This window comes from Oculina patagonica, chromosome 5 (assembly GCF_052425735.1).
Source record: "Oculina patagonica isolate OP01 chromosome 5, crgOcupat, whole genome shotgun sequence".
Classification (NCBI taxonomy): Eukaryota; Metazoa; Cnidaria; class Anthozoa; order Scleractinia; family Oculinidae; genus Oculina; species Oculina patagonica.
The window spans coordinates 26,249,018-26,262,305 of record NC_135762.1 but is presented as its reverse complement, the minus strand read 5'-3'; the positions used below and the strand labels follow the sequence as shown (position 1 = coordinate 26,262,305).

The 13,288-nt window shown below is 40.1% G+C and overlaps 2 protein-coding genes across 4 annotated transcripts in view; one reads left to right on the top strand and one right to left on the bottom strand.

The window, feature by feature from the left end:
- LOC144653528 (bridge-like lipid transfer protein family member 1) overlaps positions 1-10,519 on the top strand; it is a 63,771-nt gene extending 53,252 nt beyond the window's left edge. For 2 of the 3 annotated variants that reach the window (XM_078513524.1, XM_078513523.1), the window contains 11 exons: positions 285-501; positions 2,379-2,524; positions 3,019-3,177; positions 3,711-3,918; positions 4,235-4,392; positions 4,738-4,914; positions 5,684-5,968; positions 6,508-6,846; positions 7,683-8,031; positions 8,159-8,331; positions 9,205-10,519. In XM_078513524.1, the coding sequence (XP_078369650.1) occupies positions 285-501; positions 2,379-2,524; positions 3,019-3,177; positions 3,711-3,918; positions 4,235-4,392; positions 4,738-4,914; positions 5,684-5,968; positions 6,508-6,846; positions 7,683-8,031; positions 8,159-8,331; positions 9,205-9,560 (2,567 nt within the window). In that variant the 3' untranslated portion in view covers positions 9,561-10,519. The remainder of the gene's footprint in view (positions 1-284; positions 502-2,378; positions 2,525-3,018; positions 3,178-3,710; positions 3,919-4,234; positions 4,393-4,737; positions 4,915-5,683; positions 5,969-6,507; positions 6,847-7,682; positions 8,032-8,158; positions 8,332-9,204) is intronic. The other variant, XM_078513525.1, reaches the window with a different exon arrangement.
- Positions 1-13,288, bottom strand: part of LOC144653604 (NTF2-related export protein 2-like) — a 218,990-nt gene that overhangs the window by 129,802 nt on the left and 75,900 nt on the right. The window lies entirely within an intron of this gene.

Genomic DNA, 13,288 nt, shown 5'->3' with positions numbered 1-13,288 from the left:
ATCCATTGTCGTAAAACCAAAACCAAAGTAATCACTCCAACCAAGAGATTCCAGTGAACCTATAAAAACTCTAAGCAAATACATGTAGCCGGCGCAAAGCTCGGGAAAACGTGTGGCAGTGAGTCAGTCACGATGAGTTTTGACGGTTCCACTTCTGATTGGTTGAGAAAGAAAAAACAAAACCAAAGCAAATGCGAATTACTTTCAGCACTCAAGTGAAAAACCGCTCTATTGTTAAAGGTTTTCCCTTCATAGTTTAAGAAATGTCCTTAATTTCTTGCTAGGTATCTGTGACATCGGCTCAGCAACCTTCAACTACGACATGCGACGTCTGAACGAGATCTTGGACTTTCCAAAAGCCTGGTACAAGAGAGGACTTGTACAGCGGTTATTCTTAGGAAAGGAGGGCTCGTATGCGACAAAGACGGCAGCGACGGGATCAGAAGTGAACCCTGATGTGCCATCGCCTACTAAACCCACGGACGACGAAATGAAAAGAAGGTAAAATGTCAAACATTTCAGTTACAAAGCCGCAGCTTACAGGGAAACGTTTGCTTAGATTATCTGCTTTTGTCTTGTAATATTCATAGAAGTTTTCAATTTTTACCAACTAGATATTCCGCTAAAAGCAGAAACGAAAGAAACATATTTATCATTCAACAAATTGACACCATACCCTTATACATTGACAGTTTGTTGAAATATAGAACAATCATCCTGCCTTATCTTGCGGAATATCTTCTGATTTTAGCCAACACGGGCTGCAGCTTCGTTGGCTACCTTATTATAGGAAATTAACCTTTCATGAAATTAAGGCGAATTTCAAAAATTCGCATTAATTTAAGTCGCGTTAATTTTTGTTAACGTTAATTTCCGCGCCGTTAACAACAACAACAACAACAACAACCATTTTATTTTGCCAAATTAAATAGAAAAAAATTACAGCATAACATAAATTAACTAAAATAGACAAAAAACTACCCAGAATAGACGGAAATAGAAAGCCGTTAAGTAAGTGGAGCGTTAATTTCCGCGAACTTCTTTCCATTACTTTCTTGCTACAATCCAGAATTTCTTTTCTCCTAGGAAAAAGCATTATGTCGTCAGGGTGGACGCTCGAAGCGATCAGATTTCTTTGCTTTATACGCTTGGGTTTAGTATCACGAACATTGTTTCCGTCGGTAACCGGTTGTTTCGCCTACGAGTTGTTTCGCTAACGACCAGTTCGCTAACGAGTTAGGTCGATTCGCCTACGTCTGGTCGTTTCGCTAACGAGCCGTAGGTCGTTTCGCTAACGTGTTATGAGATTCATATTTTATAATATGTACTAATAGAACAAAAATCCAATCAATATTGGCCTAGAGAAAATTTACAAGTTGTATTTTTGCACGTGGAGAATTTGTTTTTCTTCTCGGGCCTACTTGCTTCTTTACTGTCGCTCTTGGTGGGAAAATTCTTCTGAACTTCAGGGGTCTAAACGTACCTTGTTTCTACATGTCTGAAAAGAAAGACTGAAAATCTTTTTTATTCTCATTAGTTCACAGTGCATCGTCTACCCATACTACCTTGGGATTGGCTTGTGCAGTTGCTTTTTTCCGACTTTCTCGTAGCTGTATACGTGATCAAAAGTATTTCACCACTTTTCGCTGTATGAAGTAGGCTCGAGAAATAAAATGATTACCTGTTGTTTCCAACTAGCGTTAATCTGAAAACAGAATCCTTCTGAAAGTAGATACTAATTGTTAATGCACAATTTGCGTTCTGGGGCAAATGGCGGCTTTAAGTCTGGAAATTAGAGCTCGCTACTTTGGGCTTTCAAGCTTAACTTTTTGAAGCGATTCGAGTTTGTCTTTCGGCAAGAGCGTGGTTCGTTGTCTTATTCTGTTGACGAAGAAGCTTTGTTTCTCTTGATGAAAAGAACTAAACGAGACGTCAGGGTATCTTTATACGTTGCGAACGACTTTTGACGTAGGGAAACGACCTAACTCGTTAGGAACTGGTCGTTAGCGAAACAACTCGTAGGCGAAACGACCGCAATTCGTTTCCGTCTCGGATAATACGCCTAGTGTTGAAATAAACTTGTTCCTGTTGTCTCAACAAGTATTTTTCTTTGTGTACGTCGCGTTAATTTCCGTCATTTTGAAATGTTACCCTTTCTTTTGCGTCAATTTTCTTTATTGAGAAGTAATTTTTCCTTCGATACACGTTAATTTAAGTCGCGTTAATTTCAAATACCTTATTTACACAAGCGTTAATTTCCTATGTGTCAGGCGAAATGTTCTCACTGATATTTGTGAATAACACTGTCAGATGGGTCTTTAGTCATTTATTTAGCGGTCTTGGTTAACTCAAAACTGGACTTTTCTGGGTTTTTTTAGATCTTCATCTCTCAACGAGAAAGAGGTTCCTGCCGCGAGTCCAGCAGGTCTTCGCAAGCTGTCGTTATTTCGCTCCATGTCCGAGTCCCACGATGAGCCAGTACCTTCCACTCCGGTTAAATCACCAGCGAGCAAGCACAGACCAGGTTTGTGTAGTAAAATGTTCGTTTATCAATCCCTTGCCAAATGGCCTCGTCGATAGTAATGTACCATTGGAGAAGTTTGGTCTCACGCTAAGACAATTCCCTGAAGCGGGTGAAAAAGACTGAGATCACTCAGTTTAAGCACAGATTTGTTATGGTAATAGGACTGAGTGGAGTCCAGTTTTGCAATCATACGAGTGGTAAACGAATAAATTTTTTTATTTGCGAGTATGATTTACAAACAGAATTGGACGACACTAACAAAATGACCATAATCATCCGTTGAACGAAAACCTAACAGTTAACTTGTTTTTGACCGAGATCTACGATAAAAGACACCCATTTAAGTGCAACAGTTCAAAAAACAGCGTGTGCAAATGACTCGTACTGTTCAGTTACAAGCATGACATGTGAACTGCCCTTTTTGGGCTAAAATGGGGCCTGCTGATACGGTCTTTTTCGGGTACACTTCCTGACATAATCCTCCTGTTCAACAGGTCATCGTAAAGTGGCGTCTTCAGGCAGTGCGTTCTTTGGTCTCCTTCCCACATCTCCCAGTCTCTTTCGGTCCATGACCATGAGCGGGACTAGGCATGGGTTGCTGAGTCCCTCGGTAACCTCGCCTCCAAGCACCAGAAGACGGTCTACGATATCAGGTCAGGAGCAATACGTGGTGTTTTCTTTCAGTTCAATTTTTTATTCTAATTGGGAGAGACAGATTACAAACTTCACGTAGCTCCTTTAAAACTCAACATTTTAAGGGGACTGTGCCACGGTTTTTAGCTAAATTTAGGCACGGAAAATTAGGCATATAAATTTAGGCATAGGAAATTTAGGCATAGGAAATGTCCATCAAATTCGGTGAAATATAAAAATAACCTCTTAAAATGGTAGAGAACATTTAAATAACATATCAAATACAAAACAAGGTATGGATGGCCAAAAGTGAAGAAGATTGAAACGGAATGCAATATGGGTTTTTGAAATATTGTTGGGCTGATCAGTTTTCAAAGTTAGTCTTGTTTGCTTGTAACTTTAAATTTTAACGTCCGGGAGACACATTTGGTTGCAATGAAGCTATGGTTTTGTCATTTAGATCCACAGTAGTAATTTCTTTGTAAACATTGAGTTTCATAGCGAATACTTGGCAAACTCCCTTTAATGATAATAACTTAATGTTCTGTTTCAGAAGGAAGGAAGCATTCTACCCCTGCAAGTCAACAGCTGAAAGTCATCGAAAGTTCATCAGAAACCGAAGTTGACGGACCTACGAGCCATTCCTCCTCGTCCAGTCTCGGAGGGACTAGATCCAAGTGGGAGACTGTGGTTGTTGTGGCCGTCAATCTGTCTCGACTTGATATGTCGACAAATATGGGCAGCGTTATGGGCCAGACACTGTAAGAACATTCTTGACTTGATTTTACGACTCGTATACAGTTAGTTGTTCATCACAATGTGGCTGTTGACTAGTATATTTCATGGTCTAGATCACAAGTGGTTTTTTTATCAATGACTGATGCCAAAAAAAAAAAAAAAATATCCAAATGCTTACGCGCATAATGCGCCAAATTTAGGAGGTGAACGAACGCATGCGAGGTTTTAAACATGACCAGTGTTGCTCTTGTTGTTAAGGGAATCGCTTAATTAAGTATCATTTCAGATTTTCGCTCGGAAACGGTCGGTAACCTCCTTTCTTTCTCATTTCTTTGTCAGCTGGAGCACAAGCGACCTTCGTTCCCAGTGTCACCTGACTCTCACCAACACGGGTCGCCGTGAGCTGAAGGGGTCAGTGAGTGTCAGGCAGGCGCTATATGAAGCACGGAGCGGGATTGTTGGCGGGCATATTGAAATACAAGAGCTCAAGATGCGAGGTACGAAAGAAATAACTGTAATTCCGTACAGGTTTACGTCGCATGAAGCGACTAGGAGTATTATTTCTTTGCAGGCAGCCTTATAATTCGCTGGTATCCGTTAATTGACATTAATTCATTGGTCGAGTGATGCACTGTAGACTAAATTGACTCTAGCCCGGCTCAAACGCGGGACCACTCAATGCGGAGTCCAACGCGCAAGTCTAAGGTTCACTGCGCCTTCCCCATTGCAAAAGATCCATGCTACAAGCTCTAAAGATTGGGTTTAAGGAAAGAAACCATTAAACTGATGTTAAAAATGCCTGTCTGAGCCATAAAGCGAGTATTTTTTTTTTCTGGTTTCAGCCGATATCAACGAAGAGCGAGGCTGTAATCCTCAACACCTGATCCATCTGGGCCTGCGGTACGCTGAAGCACGCGTTGATTACATGGGAACATGTATACTGATGGGAAACCTGTCTGCGTTCAAAACAGACCTGCGCGATGAGTGGACACTACAAGAAACGACAAGTCCCTCCACTGGTAAGGCATTTACTCTTCTTGTACAAGTTTTGTTTGTACAGTTTCTCTCCTGGGTTGTAGAGTTGATTGTCAGGCGCATTTGAAGACTGGTCGCTCATAAAACAACTACAACAATATTAGCCCTCTTTAAAAACCGAAAAAGGCACGAGAGAGGCCTCTTGAGGATAGTGAAGAAAGCGATTTGCAGATTTTAGCAGACTGAAAAGAACCCACATACTTATCTTAAAGAGTAGGGCGTGGAGTTCGCGGTGTTGTGGTCTGGTCTTTCCCGTTGTACTGTTGTACCGTTGAAATGCTCGGAGACATTAGCTATATAAGCTACTCTACAATCTGAGGGTAAATCCCCCAAAAAGTGATGTTATGTGATGTGATGTGAAACTCTCGTGTAAGAATTTTCTAACTGAACGGACGGGTCTCTTTGCGTGCCAAATATTTTTCCGAAATCTAAAGAGGTACTGTCACTGTTTGGTTTATAGCTCAGTTGATTTTTCGCGCGACTAATTAGATACACAAGTAACACAACAGGGATGTCTTTAGTGCTATTTCATCCGTATGGAATTTTTCTAGTTGAATCTACGACGTTCTCTCGCGAAGTGTGAAACCTGTTTTCTCGGGATATATGAAAAGCTTGAGGAATTTCCGATGCGTTCTGTCCAATTGGAAACAACGGGAACAATGTGAAGTCAGTCGTGGTGCCATGTTGACTCCCCTTACTAACATGTGCCAGCATTTTCCCGTTGTTGTTTAACTTTTTTTGTTTCTTTTACAGATAATTTATTCGAACAGGAGCGTGAACCAGTGAACGCCAAAATCTACATGCACGGTGACTTGGCGTGGAACGACTTCAAGATCATGATTTGTCGCTCCACTACCCCTGACATGGTCAAAATGATAGCCAAGATCCAAGAATTCGTCGCCCAGCAACACAGAAACAGCATCCGGGCACTTTCCTCTCTTCGACCCCATATCCCTGTCATCGCGGGCGACGTAATGTCATCATTGTCTTCACCAGTCTCCACGGGATCGTCAGTCAGCAAAGAAGAAAATAAAGATGGTTGGTGCTTGTGTTTTTTTTTCTATTCCGTGCTGCTGGAGAGAAATAATTGCTTAAGTTCCAAGCTCGAAATGATAATTCTCCGTAATGTTTGAGAATTTGGTGGGTTAACAAAACAATTCCCCTTAGTGTGGATTTTTTTTTATTCTCAACATCTTTCTGTTTTAAACTTACTACTCTAACCTTAAGATTACCATTACAAGCGACCACTCAAGTTTCTGATTTCTTGGTCTCTGTGGACTTAATTTAAAAGTCACTTGGATGTTTCAGCCGAGATCGCCAAAATCAGTCTAAAAACCGAAGACATTGCTAAATCAAATGGGTCGCACGGCAAAATCTTGGGAAAACCAAGTCACTAACAAAATTTACTTGCAGCTGAAAGTAATCTCTGTTGGATTTAGGGTCATTTTACGCCACTTGATGGCGCTCCCGGTATTTAATAGTGAATTTTGTTTTGGCATAGTGTGATTAACACAGGGTCGTAAATGTTGCTAAATAATAAGGGATAAGCTCAACAAACTTACGTTTCGTTATTACAGGTCTGAAATATCAACACTGGGGTAAGGTATTGAACGCCGTAAGAAGTCTCAAACTGAGTGTCCTCAGCAGCCCCCTGCCAGAAAGAGGCGTGTTACTGGGAGGCAGCCTGACGCTGCACGGCAAGGCCGTGTCTCTTGCCTGTTTCCATGGAGTGAACTTCCGCTCCCAGTCCTGGGTCCTGTTTACACTTCAGAGACCTTACATGACGTTTGCTAGCAAAGTGTGCACGGTGGAGAAAAGCTGTCAGGTGAGGCGTGTCAAAGCCGTGCAGGATCTTTCGCTCAGACTCGGACATGGCGCGGAAGACTCAATCAGTGGGAAACTGTCGCCTTCCTCAGGTAAGGCAATTGGGAACATTTTCGCTTTCATCTAGTGAATGGCCTTGCTTACCGTAAGTCTTTCCGTAGCTCAGTGGATAATGCGCCCGCATTGTGCTTGGGAGGTCCTGGGTTCGATTCCCATGGGGAACTCAGATTTTTAAGCGGTTTTCTTCGTCGCTTAATGTCATCGGGCGAGTGGACCGGATCTTTTAGTCTGTTGTCTGTTGCGCGCGATCGACCTATCAATAGAACTGAATAGGACTGGTAACTAACTACAGGAATAAACGTTACGTGAACAGAAATCAAGTTTAACTCGACAAGACATCTCCGCGTAGATCTCAAGGCAAAATACTTTTGGGCAGTTAGAAAGGAATAAATAAAGTATAAACGAAAGAGAAATTATACTTGATGAGTTCTATTAGATTTAGTAACAGAGATCTTTGCATTAAAAACAAATGGACAGTGTAAACAATTTCAAGACAGTCTTTGACCTTGTATCATATATCGTATATCGGATGTCACGCTACAAGATAACGCAGCTTTTGTTGAACAATCATTCAACACAGAAGTTGTCATCTACTTTTATTAACGTTCATTTTTTGACAAATTTCCTGAAAATATTAATGACCCCCTTGTGAAGCGTTATCGTTTTTGCATGCATTGCGTGCCGTTTAATTTCTTTGTCCCGCGCTCGTTACGTGGTGAACATAACATTTTTCTCAAATCCGCTAGTTGATGATTTTCTTTATTCTCCTTACCTTTCCGTTTGACATTGTATCGATATTGTTAGGAGAAACTGTATGTTGAACACTATTTTGGGAATCGAATTGCAATTGCTTACATCTTTTTCATAGCACATGTGGGAAGCATCCAGAAAGTTTCCCGTGGCAGGAGGAACCCCCCGTCTATGGGCAGCACGGTACAGGATTGGCTGAACTACGTGTGTGCAACCGGGGGAGACATCAGCCCGACAGATACCACCGCGCCCTCAAGTTTCGACAAGCCACGTGATCGCTCAGACACCGGGACTGGAGCTGGCAAAGCTACGTCAAAAGAACGGCGGTCGAGTTACACGGGCGGTTTCCGATACGAGCACGACACCGAGGCGATATTCGCTATTCCGAAGTTTGAGGTGGAGTTCCAATCCGAGCACGACATGCCGATGACGTCAATCGCTTCCAAGTGGGTCCGTAAGCAAAAGAGGTGAGAAAACTGCGCTGAACATTTAAACTTTTTTCTTATCAACTTTTCCAAGTTTACTTTTGCAATTTGGCGTGTGTTTGCAATCCCCGATCATTTTAACTACATGATGTGTTTGTTGCGTTACCAGTACCCAATCAATCACGCTCCTGCCCGTGACACCAGCAAGCCCCCATATAGTAGAGACAAGCCTTACTTCAACCTTTGATGATGGGCTTTGCGTGACAGTGGATGTAGGCCTTTTATTCTTCTTACATGACGTGGTACAGACGTACATTAAAGAGAATGAGACAACGACTTCAGGTACGTGTCAAACAAATTATTTGCTTTGGAAATAGGGAACAGTAACACATAAAAGAATTGCTCAATAGCTTATAATTAAATGGTCACACTAGGGTTTCATTCACAGACTTAAAAGTTAGAACCACCTTGTACAGCATAAAAAAAAAATAATAAAAAAAAAAAAAGAAAGAAAACCTGTAAAAAAAGACAGTACAACATGGAAGTACTGCTCAATAGCTTTCATTTAAATGGTCACATACTATGGTTTCATCCACAGGCTTAAAAGTTAGAACCACAGCATAATGACATAATGAACAGTACCACATGAAAGCACTGCTCAGTAGCTTTCATTAAAATGGCTACACGCTAGGATTTCATCGACATACTTGAAAGTTTTTGCCCCTTTTTTGATTTGCGTTTTACTCTGTTGGTGAATTCTTTCTTGAAGGCGACTTAATTTATTTTACGAATTAGAATATTTCTTACCTTTTTTTGAAGCCCGGGCCAAACGAGGATGATTGTTGATGAGAGTTCAAACTCTCGCCCTCGTTTGGCATGGAACTCTCATGCACTCTCATCGACTCTCATGCGCTCTCATCAACTTTGAACGTGCTCAAACTTTTCAAGAAAGTCGATGAAGAGTTTGACGGACTCTCGTTGTCGTTTGGCTCGAGTTGATGATAGTCGATGAGAGTGAGACAAACCTCTCCGTTGGCTCGAGTTGATGATAGTCGAGAGAGGACGAAAACTCTCACGAGAGTCAACTCTCATCAACTATCATATGAGTTCCTTCCCTATGTTAGCCTTACTAACGTGGAGGCTAGTTATTTAAACTGTTAATAACACTCATCGGGCGACTGTTCTCAACATCTGTTTTTGTTCCGTATTTCCTAGGTTCCATTCCACGCGGGATGTCTCCACCCTCGCGCGTACGCAAAGAGCGCATGACTGAAAAAGAAGACAGAGAAAAAGCTCCCAAACCAGAAGCCAAGAGGATACGTCAGTTCCGGAGCAAGCACTGGAAACTAGAGCCTCGTGTTCGTTTCTTGTCCTGGGCGGGAAAGAACATGGACCCGGTCAACATTGACTGGGTACTACAGAAGCTCGGATTCTCGCATGCGCAGTTGACCATTCCTAAGTGGGCCCAGCGAGGGGCCATGGACCCAATGGATGCGTTTTTGTCGCTGCTGGTTGACAGACTTTTGGCGGGAATGCAGGAGAGCGCGTCATACCTCGGTGACGAAGTTTAATTCATCATCCTCGCAGCAATAATTACAAGAATCGTGAACGCAGCGAATTGATAATCATGATCGCACTTTTAATGATGATAATCATGATAATCATGATAATTATGATAATCATGATGATGCACTAATAAGGATAATAATTTTTTTCAGTCTTTTTGAGTCTGATTTAGTTTTATATTCAAACAGTTCAGTTTATTCTTTTTTTTAATGTATCTTTTATTCTTTCGCTGTTGCTTTGTTCAAAACATCCAACATATCTGCCCTCTTGCTTCTAGCGCTATTGAATTTTTTCTATCAATTGTTGCAAGATATCTTTGGATTTGTCAATTTAACATTTGATTCATCATTTTCCCATTTTTCTCCATCAAGTTTCCCATAAATTAAGTAAGCTTCTGTTCGCAAATATCAAAAACGCCACATGGTGGCAAGCAAATTAAGTTATTAATTAAAGCTTTTCGTGGAGAAAGTTAATTAATTCTATACGTTCCATTTCCATTTGAAATTTTATTTTTTCGTTTTTTTTTGTCTTACTCCCCCAAGAAATAAATTTAGCTAAATTTGCTGCCAAAAAGTAATTGAACGTTGACCGTTTTCGTTTGCATGGTATTTTAGCAGTATTTAGGTAGGCTATAGAGAAAATCCGCCGCATTTTAGTTGGCGCAGAATTCTTAATAATTAAAATAATATGTAAATATTTGGGGACTATTTATATTTCAATTTTGCACTTTTGCATTTGAGATAATTGCTACATGCTTTGGAATTCGGCAGGCAGGAATTGTATTGCTGTTTTTTGAACTCGACACAAGAGATTTAAAAAAAACAAGTACTATAATTTTGGAATCGATATTTTTAGCTGATATAACGAAGTTTAGATATAGCCATGGTAGTTTCTTATGACCGGTGCTCAGCTCCCAGTAGTTTTATGTTGGGTGGAAATAAACTGAAACAGTTGCTGAGAACAAGTATAAAGTTTAGTTTGTTGAAGGTTTGTCGCTGGCTGTGTTTTTGATGTTATTTTCCAAGACGTTTCGGCTATTCTTAAGCCTTCATCGGTTAAAAAATCAAAGCTTTCACACGCAATTTAAAATAGCAGCACGTTAGCGCGCGCTTTAAAAATAACGTGTAAAAGTTTGTAACAAAAGAAACGTGGCACGAAACTCATGCGCGTGACAAGGACTTGTAAACCTCTGGGATGACAGCATGGTCGTTCCCAGAGTGCGGATCCTTAATGGACAACCAGGCTTCCAAAAAGAGTCGCTTGTGGTAATTTGGCTCATGTCCAACTACATTGACGGTATTGAAATCCATGTGGTTATTATTTTCATGTACATGACAGGAGATCTTTGAGTCATGGTCGAACATGGCCACTGCCCGTTTGTGTTCCGCAATCCGGGTCTTTAATGGTCGCTCCGTTTGACCGTAGTATACAAAATTACAGTTGGTGCAATATAAAGTTTTGTTGCCTGTAATGTTAGGTTTTAAAAGTAATAAAAGGAGCTACGTCCCGGGGATTTCGCGGATTTTTGGCCCAAACTGTTCTGAAATTAGTGGTAGGCAACTTGACCCATGAAAAACGTTATCTTTGAACATCTAAAGAAAGATGTAACCTTAATTTGCGGAGAGAAATCGAGCCACGACTATAAATACCAATTTTTTTTTTGAAGACGCACGGAAACAACTTGAAAAGTTTAGCCTCAATATTTCAAGTTGTAATCCATTTCCATCCTAGCCATCCGCAGCCAAAGACGCTTGTTAACAGTTTCAGTGCTCTACTATAGCAGTTGTTAATAAAATAGGAACCATTATTTTTAGATTTCCTTCGACAAAAATGTATACTTTGGGTGTTGAAATATCTGTTAAAATCCTTGACAAAGCTCCTTTAAAGTGTTTTGTCGAGAATAAATAAACGAAAACGCGGGAAATGACCGAAGTTTTCCAAATATATTTTGTTGGAGTTCACTTCACGCGCGAAAGAAAAGGAATGCAAACAAAATAAAAGAGGCAGCAGTCTTATCAAGTGAGCATGCGTTCTAAGGTTGCTTGGGTGTGACCTTAATCAAGCTTTTACTGCAACAAAGCACATAATCGGATTTCCGACAGGCGTCTATAGCTTATTATACATGGTATTTTTTCCCTGTTTTGCATTAGTTTATGTAAACACTGTTATTACTTCAAGTAATATTTCTCGCCGGTAATTTTACAAATGAAATTCATTAAGAAACTGCCGATTTTTGCTTATACAACGTAATGCAAACACTTGGACAAGTTTGGAAAAACTCGCGGAAGCCCTTGTACGATTTTTACTTAGAAATAGGCCCGCTTTTAATTCTTGTAATTAAAGTTAAGCGTTTCTGTTTTTGCGGGATGACAAATATATTATGGAACATGCCAAAGGAAACGTTTTTTGATTGGTTGTTGTGACTTCTTGTAATGGATGGACCCCACCAAGCGTCTAGTTGTGACGTAGCGTCTGGCTTCTTTAAGATAAATTGATCATCAAAAAGAACGCTCCATCAAACAACATTGCCTCTTTACTTTATATGATAAGCCGCAGCGATCGAAACCGAGAGTTTGCCAGGTAAAAGCCACCCATTTGAGCTTGTGTGTGGTTTGAATTCGATTTATGTGAAATGTTTTACACTTTGATTTATTAATAACTTGGATTTTTACGTTTTCGATTGCTCCACGCCTCATTCCATCCACGATTCTAAAGTGAACATGTCAGACAAGCCAGATTTGTCAGAAGTTACCAAGTTTGACGCTTCAAAACTCAAGAAAACCACCACTGAAGAGAAGAACACCTTGCCAACGAAAGAAAGTAAGTTATGGCTCGATCTATTTTCTGTGAGTATTATTTTTCAAACGATCGAATGTAACTTACAGCATTATTTCCGTATTTCTCAGTCTGTACAAAATGACCATTGTATACACTTTTTTGAATTTGGGAAAATGTCAATTTAACATGTTTTAACATGGTCAGCAAGTAATTTTAAACCCAACTATCGCTGTCGGCATAACGTGAATCCACTTTCCTTAACTCTTCTGGGCGAGACCATAGCTTTTTTTGTTTGATACTACTTAATTATGCATGTCATGTGCTCGGTTCGTACCAAAATAATTTATAGTAAAGTGCTTTTTAACCTTTTGTCTTATTTCAGCAGGTGTAGAATGACTCTTTATTTTATTTTTAATTTTGTTTTAGCTATCGCACAGGAGAAACAAGGTTAACAATTGAAAGCCAAGACTAACTTTGCCAGCAACGATGAAACAATAACCAAGTACCACAAGAAACAAGATTTTTTGAAATTGTTTGGAATAAAATTATTCTTTTTTATTCTTTTGATTTATTTAAGTTATCAGATCATTGTAACTATTTTACCCAGTCTTGGTGTATTGTGAATTGTAAAGGAAATAGAAGCTTGAACTACACTGATCGTTGCTTTGCGTAGTCAGTTTCATCTGTAACGTTTTTCAGTTTTAGCGTGGAATTAATAAAATCTCTTGGAAAGCTAAATGAGTTTTGTCTCGATTTCTGATTTAATTTGCACAATCATTCGGTGATTCGGAAATCTACCTCAGAGTTAGTATGAAAAAGATTAAGTTAATTATGAATAATTAAGTTCTAGCTCTTTGTTTGATGCTATCGATTTATGACGGTGTAGACATAACTATTTGAGGAAAATATAAACAACACGGGCTAGGGTGTCAGCAAGGGGCATATGAACTAAATT